Here is a 12122-nt window from a genome sequence, read left to right as displayed (position 1 = left end):
ATATGTGATCAACGCAGGTTATTTTTAAATGACAGGTGCCACTGTTTAAAATAATATTTTTTGATACCAAAGTTTGATTGATAGTATTAATTATTTTTTTAGCAAAGATTGCGATTTTATTAATTCAGTTTGATTTCTAACTTTGTTATCTAACATGAATCATAATTAAATAAGCATTTCATAAAATATTTTTTTGATTTATTTATAAATAACCTTAGGTGTCCGCCACTAGGAGACTTTCCCCTACAAAATTTTCAAATTTTTGTTAGGAGAGATAGAAAATGAATTAAGTATTTTTTCTTTGATCTACTTTTTGAACGAAAAGTTTTGGAAAGGAGCCAGCAACGTTTTCAAAACAAGCATTATTAGTCAGTCTGGTTTTTTGGTATGTGGTCCTTGGTGCTCTCTCGGTTAGGGTATGGGCCGTCTGGCAGCTGGAAGTGGTTGCGTTAATTAGTGCGCAGCCAATTTGTACAGCGCGATTTCAAAATTTTGAAAGCATTTTAGTCAGTCCAATTTTCGTTTTTTTGACTTCGAATAGGTTCACCAGACTAAAATTTTTTGATGCCAGACATTTTGGGCGCTGCTAAATATGTGCCAGACGCCAATTTATTTATTATTTTTATAAAAAATTCAAATCATTTTAGTCCGTCTGAAATTTTAGTATTATGTTCGTTAATGGTAAAAACACGTAAAATTAATTTGCCAGACGTTTCTGCGGTTGTTAACCATGTCTGGCAAGCAAAAACGTCTGGCAATATGATACTAGTTTATAGCATTTTAGTCAGTCCAATTTCCATTTTTTGACTTGATATTTGATATGATAACTTGAATAAGTTATCCAGATTCACATTTTTGTTGCCAGACATTTTGGGCGCTGTCAAATATGTGCCAGACGCCAATTTATTCATTATTTTTTTTTAAATTTCAAATCATTTTAGTCCGTCTGTAATTTTAATATTATGTTCATTAAGGGTCAAGAAACATAAAATTAATTTGCCAGACGTTTCTGTGGTTGTTAAGCATGTCTGGCAACGAAAAAAGTTTGCCAATATGATACTAGTAGACAGAGTGAAACAATCGCCAAATACATTGGCGCGAATGAAACAAAAAACTATTATACTCGTAAGAGCGCAATACGTATACTATTTAAAGTTAGTGCAATTTCAATAACATTTTCATAAAACAAATAAAATAAAGTTAAATAAAGACCTAATTAGAAAAGACAAAAAAATTGCATCATATTAGTCAATTTTTTAATTTTACTAGCTCTAAAAAATATGTTAATGATTCTAAAATATTGCTGTTAATATTTTCAAAAATTTGACTCGACAGTGGTTAAATAACATCGTCAATTTCCTAAGAATATCATATATTTTAAGTTTTGCAATGAGAACCGACAATAATCATTATTTTTGTTGTACGCAATTTTTTTTATCGCAAAGTTAACTGAGTCAAATGACTTCATTTTACATGGTACTTAGATTTAGCAGCAACTATTTGTAACACATACCTATACTTAATACTGGTAATACTAGTTTTGCTACCTTACTAGTTCAAGCTACCCCTAGAATAGAATCTTAAAATTCTAGTATATATATACAATATATATTGTACAGCAAACATTCTCCGCTCTTTTTTCTTTCAGCTTTTAGCTGTAAATTGAGCAATGTTTTTTAAAAATCGAAGTGTATTTAATAATTCAAAAATTCAAATGGGATCATTTTAGATCAATATGTATCACTATATAATGATAGTCATTCGACCTAGGTCTCTTTAATCAAGATTATAATTGGGAATATCGTTTTTTTTAACAACGAATAAAAACGTCTATTATACAGATTTATTCGTCTTATGGCTTAATGATACAATAATACAATAATGTAGCTATAGTTTATCTTCCTTCTCATGTGTTGGTACTAGAAACTGGCACATTTATTCAATATGATAACTGTTTAAGCACTTTGGATGTTATAACACGCCTCGCATTCATTTATACATAATTATTTCGATTAATTCCTTCAAAACAATCAGGTATGCGTCCCTCCCACACTGGGACAATAATACTACAATGTGATATATCAAAAGACTCATTAAACTCATCTATCCAACACAAATCACTGGATTTTTATTTTTCACTCATAATTCACCTTCGATGATGTATTTATAAAGGCTGCATATTATGAGAAATATGAATTTTTTAACTTTCCAGATGGCAATTTGTAAGAAATGGCGATTCTAAAGAAAAATGGTATAAACACAATTTTGCAGAGAAGTTTATAACAAACACATCTGTCTAATATAGTTACTTGATTTTTCTTATAGTTTTCTGCCTAGTAAACGTATAGCGCTCTTACGAGTATAATAGTTTTTTGTTTTATTCGTGCCAATGTATTTGGCGATTGTCTCACTCTGCCTACTAGTATCATATTGGCAAACTTTTTAAGCCAGACATGCTTAACAACCACAGAAACGTCTGACAAATTAATTTTATGTTTCTTGACCCATAATGAACATAATATTAAAATTACAGACGGACTAAAATGATTTGAAATTTAAAAAAAATTAATGAATAAATTGGCGTCTGGCACATATTTGGCAGCGCCCAAAATGTCTGGCAACAAAAATGTGAATCTGGATAACTTATTCAAGTTATCATATCAAATATCAAGTCAAAAAATGGAAATTGGACTGACTAAAATGCTATAAACTAGTATCATATTGCCAGACATTTTTGCTTGCCAGACATGGTTAACAACCGCAGAAACGTCTGGCAAATTAATTTTACGTGTTTTTATTATTAACGAACATAATACTAAAATTTCAGACGGACTAAAATGATTTGAATTTTTTATAAAAATAATAAATAAATTGGCGTCTGGCACATATTTAGCAGCGCCCAAAATGTCTGGCATCAAAAAATTTTAGTCTGGTGAACCTATTCGAAGTCAAAAAAACGAAAATTGGACTGACTAAAATGCTTTCAAAATTTTGAAATCGCGCTGTACAAATTGGCTGCGCACTAATTAACGCAACCACTTCCAGCTGCCAGACGGCCCATACCCTAACCGAGAGAGCACCAAGGACCACATACCAAAAAACCAGCCTGACTAAAATGCTTGCTCGAAAACGTTGCTGGCTCCCGTACTATATCAAACGTATCCTAGACAATATTAGAATACGATGTATTCATATAGACGTTTCTCTCCCGATTTTTACGTTCAGATGGGATACTTAAAGGGTCTTTCGCTCAGACCTGATGGCGCTGCTTTTAGCACTCGAATTAATGGCGCAAAATTTGCAATGAAAATTAATGAATTTTAGTAATTGGGTATTTGAAACTAAAATTGGTATAACAATCGTATTATGTTTTGTAATAATATAATAATAAATATAGAATCAAATCGAAATATAGATCATTAACAAATGCAAATAAAATGTTTTTTGAAATATTAAAATCGGACACTCCGTTCTCCTAAAAACAGATTTACCGTTTGTGGCATTTTTTGCCCCGTATCTTCGAAACGGCTAGACCTGCCTATGCCAAAAACACGTTTCCTTATTAACAGCAATCGAATGTTATTTGAATAATTGAAATCGGTTGAACCTTGTTCCCGAATTCGTCGACATAAATTTGTATCCACACGCGCACACATACATCCAAACAAATAATTCACCAAAGAATAGAAGTTAGTATAGACAGTAGTTGACGCACTCCTAGCAGACAGTCAGTATGGTTTTCGCAAAGGGCGATCAACTATCGGTGCTAAAAACTTGGTAGTTAATACCGCCAAGGAACAATTGCTGGAACCGGATGGAAGGGGGCGCGAAGAAGTAATGTCTAGTAGCTACATTGGATGTAAAAAATACTTTCAATTCTGCAAACTGGGATTGCATTATGAATGCACTCCGTGACAAGAACGTGCCAGCTCTGCAATATAGTCGTAAGCTACTTTACAGACAGAATTCTAATGCACGATTCACGCACGCACGGTACAGAAGAATATATTATAACAGGAGGTGTGCCGCAGGGCTTTGTTCTAGGCACTTTGCTCACTTTCTCTCATTTAAAAGATGAGTATAAAATGAAGTAAAGAATTATAACATTCTAGATGGAGGCCCCACGAATTAATGTCTAAGGGCGGTTTCCGTGGGGACCAGAGGCAAGGGCAAAGCGAAAGTTTTAGTCGGTATTACACCAAGGCGGTTTTGAGTCCGATATACCCAAACAAAACATCAGTCTTGGATGCATAAACGCCTTTCCTTCGCTATACAAAAAAACATATACATCCATTTTTTCTGAGGCATGCCAAAATGTTCAGAAACCTCTGAAACGTAAAGATATATAAACATTTTTAACATTTTACATTTTTTTGCGATTACTATACTTCACCCTACGAGAAGTTAATATTTACTTATATCTGAATCCTAGGTGTAAAATGAAGTTTATATCAACTTTTACATTATATTTGAATAAAACATTGTGAAATAAACCTGTGTTTTATATCTGAATGTGGAACATTTCATATGATGTTTTTTTGATAACACATACGTGAAGATCAAAAATAGTTAAAATTATGACGTTTGTGTCTTTTGTAGGTTAGATTTTATGTGTAAAGCGCCTGATCCGGCATCAAATTTAGACAGTTTTTGATTACCAACTCATACTGAGATTAGTATAAAAGGTGACAATACCAAATTTTTATAACAATCAACTTGCGATTCTTAATAAAAAATCAACCTGAGATTAATAATACTTAATAATAAATCATAATATTAGAGATTAATAAAAATTAATAATAATTGGTTCTGTGTCAATCTTTTTGTATTAATTCCAGGTACTAGCTTCCGGTTGATATAACTATCTTTGAGTCTGAATATTGAGATTCAGACAGCTACTTATGAGTTTTCGCTCAATCTATATATCTTAATTTTATGTACCAACGTTTATATCTAACTTTCCAAAACTTAATTTAGATATCAAAAAAAAAATTAAAGAAAATTAAATCTTAAAAACTTAATCGTAGACACGAACATGATGTTTATATCTCAAAAATTATTTTTCTATCTTAATTCAAAATCTGTTTATTTCATATTTATGCCTGAACGCCCATTTTAGAAACCAAGCTGAGAATAATTGACATGCGATTAATTTTTATATCTCAAAAGTACGAACCTGAGGTTTATAGTAAGCAATACACTGGCGACATCTACAAGGCGGTTTAGTCATTTGTGCAGGACAAGGAATCTGATAAGCAACTGCTCCAGTCGGCGCTATTTTATAAAAATATTTACAAAATATATTAATAAACATTAATAATAGGATAAATAAATTTGTTTACTCACTGATAAAGCATTGTGCTCCCCTGCTTCTCACACAACAGCTTTTGGTATATTTTGCAGATCTGGGAGAATTATCACATGGTATGGTGTATGCAGTACCTAAAAAAGATGATAGATAATTATAAACAAGGCAACCTTTCGCTTTTATTGTGTTATTTATTGTCCCAACTTTAGTTAATGCACATCTCAGATTTTGTCACAAAATTATTTAAGACACCGATCTATAGATCGTGCTGGTTGCAAAAACTGGCTGTCGAAGGTTCTTTTAGTCACAAGGAAATTATATAAATTATTATAATTATTAGAATAAATTATTATAATTATTAACGGCCGAGACGTCTCTTCCTAAATTAATTTATTAAACTTTTAAGTCTTCATAAGATTGAGATGAAACTTTTTATAGTGTTAAGATCATGGTCAAATACTTTGAAATATCATTGGCGTACGAAAATTGCTTTTGATAAATGTTCGAAGTTTGGAATAATCGGTTGTGTCAAAATTTCAAACTACTATCGTCATAATAGTTAGCAATAATTTGAGTATTAGTAGTAGTAGCCTCAAGACAAAACGCTACTTACACCTAGTTAACTTTACGTCGTATAAGTTATTGTAATCGTCCAAAAATCGATTATGAAAAGGTTTGCATATCTTTACGTTTCAGGGATTTCTAAACATTTTGGCATACCTTATTGTTAGAAAAAAATGATGAATGTGTGTTTGCTTTGTGTGTCTACAATTGTTCGTCCATGATTTCGGACGCACGGATCAACCAATTTGAAATATTCAAAGATCATTCCATTTCTACTGAGGGAAAAACATGCTGATAAGTTTTTGGCAAAGGAAAGTCCAACGGTTGTAGAAAATAGAAATCGAGTTTTTAAGAGAACAAACCGATTAGAATAATTCACAAAACATTTAATTTGTAATGATGGAAGCAGGTCCGGCCGTTTGGGAGATACGGAGCTAAATGTGCTAATAATTGTAGTTTTTTAAAAGAACCAGGCAGCCGATTTGAATGATTCAAAAAACCTTTCGCTTGTATTGACGAAACAACTGTGTTTGGGGAAAACAAAAAAAGTTTATTTATTATTATTTTTTTTATCTAAAAATAATTTTTTTATGAATTGCGAAAATAATTGGGATTTAAATATTAATTCTGGCTAAAATTATAAAGCCCATTTATTAACTTGAAATATATAATTTTAACTTTGCAATTTAGTTTATATAATTCTTAGGAATATGAGATAAAATCCTTCATTCTAACTTCGTTTCATTAAGTTTTGTTTATTACTTTTCACTTAAACTTATATAGGGGAAAGTTCCCGAGTGCCGCACACCTAAGGTTATTTATAAATAAATCAAAAAATATTCTACGAAATGTTTATTAAATTATGACTTATGTTAGATAACAAACTTGGAAATTAAACTAAATCAACAAAAATGAAACCTTTGCTAAAAATAATTAATACTATCAATCAGACTTTGGTAACAAGAAATATGATTTTACAAAGTGGCACCTAGTACCGGACACTTCAAAATAACCAGTATTGAATACATAGGTAGCTATCGCCACACTCTGTAGTGATTGCACATGTGTGTTTGACGAATATTCTTAGATATCGCAAAAAATCACTATTTATCCACCCTTTTGGCTAGGCCACAACGATGCTCTTAGCTGGAGCATTCATCATAAGATTTTCATTCTTTGTCTAGGAAATACGAAAAATGGGGGTATATAGTGACCGTTAGCATTCATGCATAACAAAATTAAATAATTAAAATAAATTACGTCAATTCTCACAAGAAATATCAGTGTCCGGTGCTAAGGAAAGATATGTTCGTTCATTTGGTGGTACCTAATAAAATTGTTTAAAATATCTAATAATATTCTACTATTTTACGGATAACAATCAAGTACTAATTTTATCATTGAATGACACTCAAATGTAAATGCATAAATATACTAGAATTACTTCCATTGATATTTGGTGATTTGCACCTTAAACAGCCTTAAAGGGTTGCTTCCGCCGTGGCCGTGTGCGTCACAGGTGGGTCTTGGCGCGTGATTCTGCACCTGTGTGCCCCTCGCGCCCCTTTCACTTGTATTTTGATATAAAAAGATTTATACTCGCTTAAATAATACGTGTTAAATAGAGTGTCAGGCATTAGGTGCCGTCCGGCGTTACGTGACTTCCCCCTAAACATTACCGTCAATTTATAAGCACTTTGTCTATACAATACAAGCAATGAAAGTTACAGTATTCATAATAATATATTTTAGAATATTTAATATTCTCCGAATATTTTATTATAGTACGGAAAGTTCCAGCAATTTGCACAATGCCATACACCACTAGTTACATATTACAAACTAATTGCTGAAACTTCCGTACCATAATGAAATTTTCGAGAAATATTAAATGTTTTTGAATAAATTTTTATAAATAATATAACATTGTCTAATATTTATAAGAATTATATAAACTGAATTGCAAAGTAGAAGTTAACAGAATAAACAGATTTTTTTTCCAAAAGCAATTATTTTGTTGGAACAAGCAGAAAGTTTTTTGAATAATTCAAATCGGTAGCTTAGTTCTCTCCAAAGCTGCCATTTTTTGCACTTTTAGCCTTGCATCTTCGAAATGGCTGGATTTGCCTTTGCTAAAAACTAATCATTTTTCTCCCAATCATTATAAATTGAATGTTTTTTAGATTCTTCAAATCGGATACTCTGTTCTCTTACAAACTCGATTTGTATTTTCTGCACTCTTCGCTCCGTATCTCAGTAACGGCTGGTCCTGCCTTTGCCAAAAACTAATCAGCACATCTCACTATCAATAGGAATTGAATGTTTTTTTAACATTCAAATCGGTTGAAAAAAAATTGAAACATTTTTTTTTCCGAAATCAATTATTTTGTTAAAACATGCAGAAAGTTCAAATCATTTAAATCGGACGCTTAGTTCTATCAAAAACTGCCCTTTTTTGAACATTTAGCTCTATATCTTCGAAATGGCTGGGCAAGCCTATTTTCTGCACACTTTGCTTTTTATCTCCGTAACTGCTGGACCCGCCTTTGCCAAAAACTAATCAGAAATCTCCCTATCAATAGAAATCGAATGTTTTTTAGACCATTCAAATCGATTGATTCGTGCACCCGAAAACGTAAACGAAAAAATGCGGACACCCAAAATACAAAACACACACACATCCATTTTTTTTGAGGTATGCCAAAATGTTCAGTAACCCGCAAAACGTCGAGCAATTTTGACATCCTTTGACATCTTCACATACAGTGTTATCTTTGAAAAAAAAAGTACCTATAAAATTTAATTTTCCCATTGGTTGAATAATGTAGGTATTATTTCGTAAAATTTCTCTAAAATTAAAGTTAAGACTTTTCTCCTGTTAGCCCCCAGACTGTCCTTTTTAGCCCAACTAAGAAAATAATTTGTAACAAACCAAGAAAATTGTAAACTAATCTAAAAACACTTACAATTTGGTATCCTTATATCACAATTAACAAAAAAAATACTATTGCTCCATGGTATTTGGATGGTTACTATAGTAAAATGAGCATTTTTTATGTGAACTAAGATTTTTGGGTGATCTGAATTAAATTTTGATTTGACTTGAGTAAAAATGGAATTAAGGGTTGTATTGAAATTACATGCCATTAATAGGCCACAATGTTGAAATAAATTTCTTCACAAAAAATATAATTCTTTAATGAATGGTAATTAAACAATTAATACCGGTGTTTGATTCTTAGCCTAAATGGTTTTTATGGTACTTGGTTTGGTTTGTTAAGAAGGTACTTGGATCTGTTATTTACGACTGAGTTTATGGGGTAGGTGTTCTTTCTTAATGTTTTTGAAACTAGATCTATGTTTATGTCCCAGATTTTTTTTGGATAATTAAGAGGATGGTATGAAAAATAAGTTAGGCGTCTCGAGCTAGTTTGTTTCCGGTACTAGTTGGTTTTTTATTATTGTTGTTAAATTTATCAGTTATATTGCTATATTCATCTGTGATACAAGTAATAATGCTATCTACATAACGGAAATAAAAAAATTGTTTGTTATATTCTTCATTTCCAATTTCTGAATAAAATGAAGGATGCGAGGCTGCCCATTGGGGTACCAAAGATTTTGATGTCTCTACACATTGAAAAATGACGTCTAAAACTAGTTTTTGAACTATATAATCTTTCCGACTCATTTTACATAATAAATAGAACTTCAAGTGACCGTAAAAGTTTCTTATGTACAAGCTAGCTTCTAGCAAACCCGGGTATAAGGAGGCTCAAGAAAAAGCAACCTGGAGATCTTCTACCATGCCATATTTGATCCTCCCAATGAGGATAAAAAATTATAGCCCAATAGTTTATAGAATGTAACTGTTCTGATTGCCATTCAATGTAAATAAAAAAAGTACAAGCTTGCTTCATTTCGGTTATTCTTTTCCAATAACAAAGGTATGCAAAAATGCGTTAAATTTTTTATATATAAGGCATTTAAACAACATTCTGTAGATATTATTTTTGGAAACACAATGTATGTCATCGACGGTATATACCTGTTTCACCGAGTCATTTGGCATTGCGATAAATCGTTTTCATTCATTTGCAATAAATGCATTATTGTATTCGTTTGATCAAACAATAAAATCCATACCATTATTGTATTTAAAGAATATACAATATGTAGGGTGATACATAATGAAGTAAATCAAAGCACCAAATATTTCGTCGATCAAGATAAACTGCTATAAGGTTGACTAAATTATTGATGCGACAATGATTCCAATTGTACCACAAAATATTCCTAGCCAACAATGCGAACAAGAAACACCTCATTGAAATGTTGCAGATCAAATTAGAAGCTACAAACTATATAGTCATTGTAATATTATATTATATTAATTCACCTTGACTTTTATTTTATAATTAATTTATTGTAATATTATCTCAAATTAATTTACCATGACATGCGCAGGACATTGCTTGATCAGCCGTATAACCTACAATTTGCGGTTTCGTCAAATGCGTTGTTTTCATATCTGAAAAATCATACAATTTTAGAGTTTTGTACCTCAACTTATTTATACACATGCACAATATTTATAGAACTATTATCAGATGATATAATAAGAATAGATTAAATAGAAATTTTATCTTAGAAATAAATATATTTAGGAAAATGTCGGGCATTATCCTACTGTAAGCTAATACTGGAAAAATAAAGCTGGCCTATCTGATAATGAGTGAAATAAATAAATAAATTCCAATTACAAAATGACATGAACTAAATGAACACGTGCTTCTCTTGTGTTTGTTATCTTATAATCATACTTCAGTTTGCGAATGATAAAATATTGGAAGGAAAGGATATTTTTATATTTTTCTTTATTATATATGAGTAGTATATATTATGCATTTTGGTACTTATTTTGCGCCATTATTATTTGTCACGATGGATATAACAATTTTTTCTTCCCTTATTTGTATCATTTGCAAGCTTGTGACAGTCCAAATCAACGTTTGGTTTATAACTCAATATTAGCATTTGAGGAGAAAGCATTAATTATGGGTCATTCTTTTACAAACCGGACACTAATTAACCTTGACATTTTAGAATTGTCTGAAAATTTGTTTACAGATACTATTCATAAAATCATTTGACACGTATTTCAGGGTTTTGCTGAAAAATTTTTTTTACGTAAATATTTACGATTGAAATATGGATTCTTTGCTCAATTTCTATGAACATCATCTGCGGTAAATTAATTATCTCCGGATGTGCTGATCCGATCAGTATTATTTTTTTTTATTACAGTCATATTGAAGTGAACTTTGTAATGATTAAATTTTTTTTTGTTTTTGCAATTTTCTTAACAATAACAATCCTTAAATATTTACAAAGGTTTTACTCGGCCTTTACCCGAATTGAATCGATCTGAAGTGGTTGTTGTATAACAAGAGTTTTGATTCTATTCACTATTGTTTATTGTTGTTGAATATTGATACAATCTATGTATTAGTCTGTTCTTGTTGGCGGTTGACGGTGGAAGAGACGTTTGCCTATGATCCTTCCTCTTTTATTCGGCTGTCTTGATGCGTGCGCATCATGCAGGACAATCACGTGGTACGGCAGGATCGTACTAATTGCAGGGCTGCACTTAGGTGCCGGCGCATAGCCCCCCTATGGAGAAAGAAAAAAAAATGGTTGTGTTCTGAAAATTAATATTATGTTTATTCAAGCTTTGTATGAGCTGGCTTGATTTTGTCCACTTATTTCTTTGGAGAAAGATTTAGGCTGGGTATACATATCCAACTTATAAGTCTCTCAGATATTCCAAGGCTCAACAATAACTACGAAAAAGCGTCTATCCATAAATGTTTCTCATGGCACAATAGAGTTGCTTTTAGTGCATTCTGCATTGGTTAGTTGCTGCGTTGCCTGTCGATTGATGTTCCGATGTTGCTGATGAGCTAGAGGTTTTGTGGGCCTTCGCTGGTGAGTTTGCGGTCGAGTAGATGTGGCCCTTTGCTGGTGAGTTAGCGGTTGAGTAGATGTGGCCCTTCGCTGGTGAGTTAGCGGTTGAGTAAATGCGGCCCTTCGCCGGTGAGTTAGCGGTTGAGTAGATGTGGCCCTTCGCTGGTGAGTTAGCGGCTGAGTGTATGTTGCCCTTCGCTGGTGAGTTAGCGGTTGAGTGTATGTGGCCCTTTGCTGGTAGAAATAAATGTTGACCTGCTTGTTCTTGGATGACAGATTGGTG

General features: G+C 32.1%; 1 protein-coding gene across 1 annotated transcript in view; it reads right to left on the bottom strand.

Moving 5' to 3' along the window:
* The window catches only part of LOC113363769, a 31746-nt gene extending 20345 nt beyond the window's left edge, over positions 1–11401 (bottom strand). The window contains exons 1-4 of the mRNA XM_026606254.1: positions 11285–11401; positions 10326–10403; positions 5347–5442; positions 5177–5274 (exon numbers count right to left, since the gene is read on the bottom strand). Coding sequence (XP_026462039.1) covers positions 5177–5274; positions 5347–5442; positions 10326–10401 — 270 coding nt within the window. The 5' untranslated portion in view covers positions 10402–10403; positions 11285–11401. The remainder of the gene's footprint in view (positions 1–5176; positions 5275–5346; positions 5443–10325; positions 10404–11284) is intronic.
* Between the last annotated feature and the right edge of the window lie 721 nt (positions 11402–12122).

The sequence above is a fragment of the Ctenocephalides felis genome, unplaced genomic scaffold (genome assembly GCF_003426905.1).
Source record: "Ctenocephalides felis isolate EL2017-DRISC unplaced genomic scaffold, ASM342690v1 CF-g0.4_SCAFFOLD_00845, whole genome shotgun sequence".
Taxonomy (NCBI): Eukaryota; Metazoa; Arthropoda; class Insecta; order Siphonaptera; family Pulicidae; genus Ctenocephalides; species Ctenocephalides felis.
The sequence above is the reverse complement of the archived record's forward strand: the minus strand, read 5'-3'. Positions and strand labels throughout refer to the sequence as shown.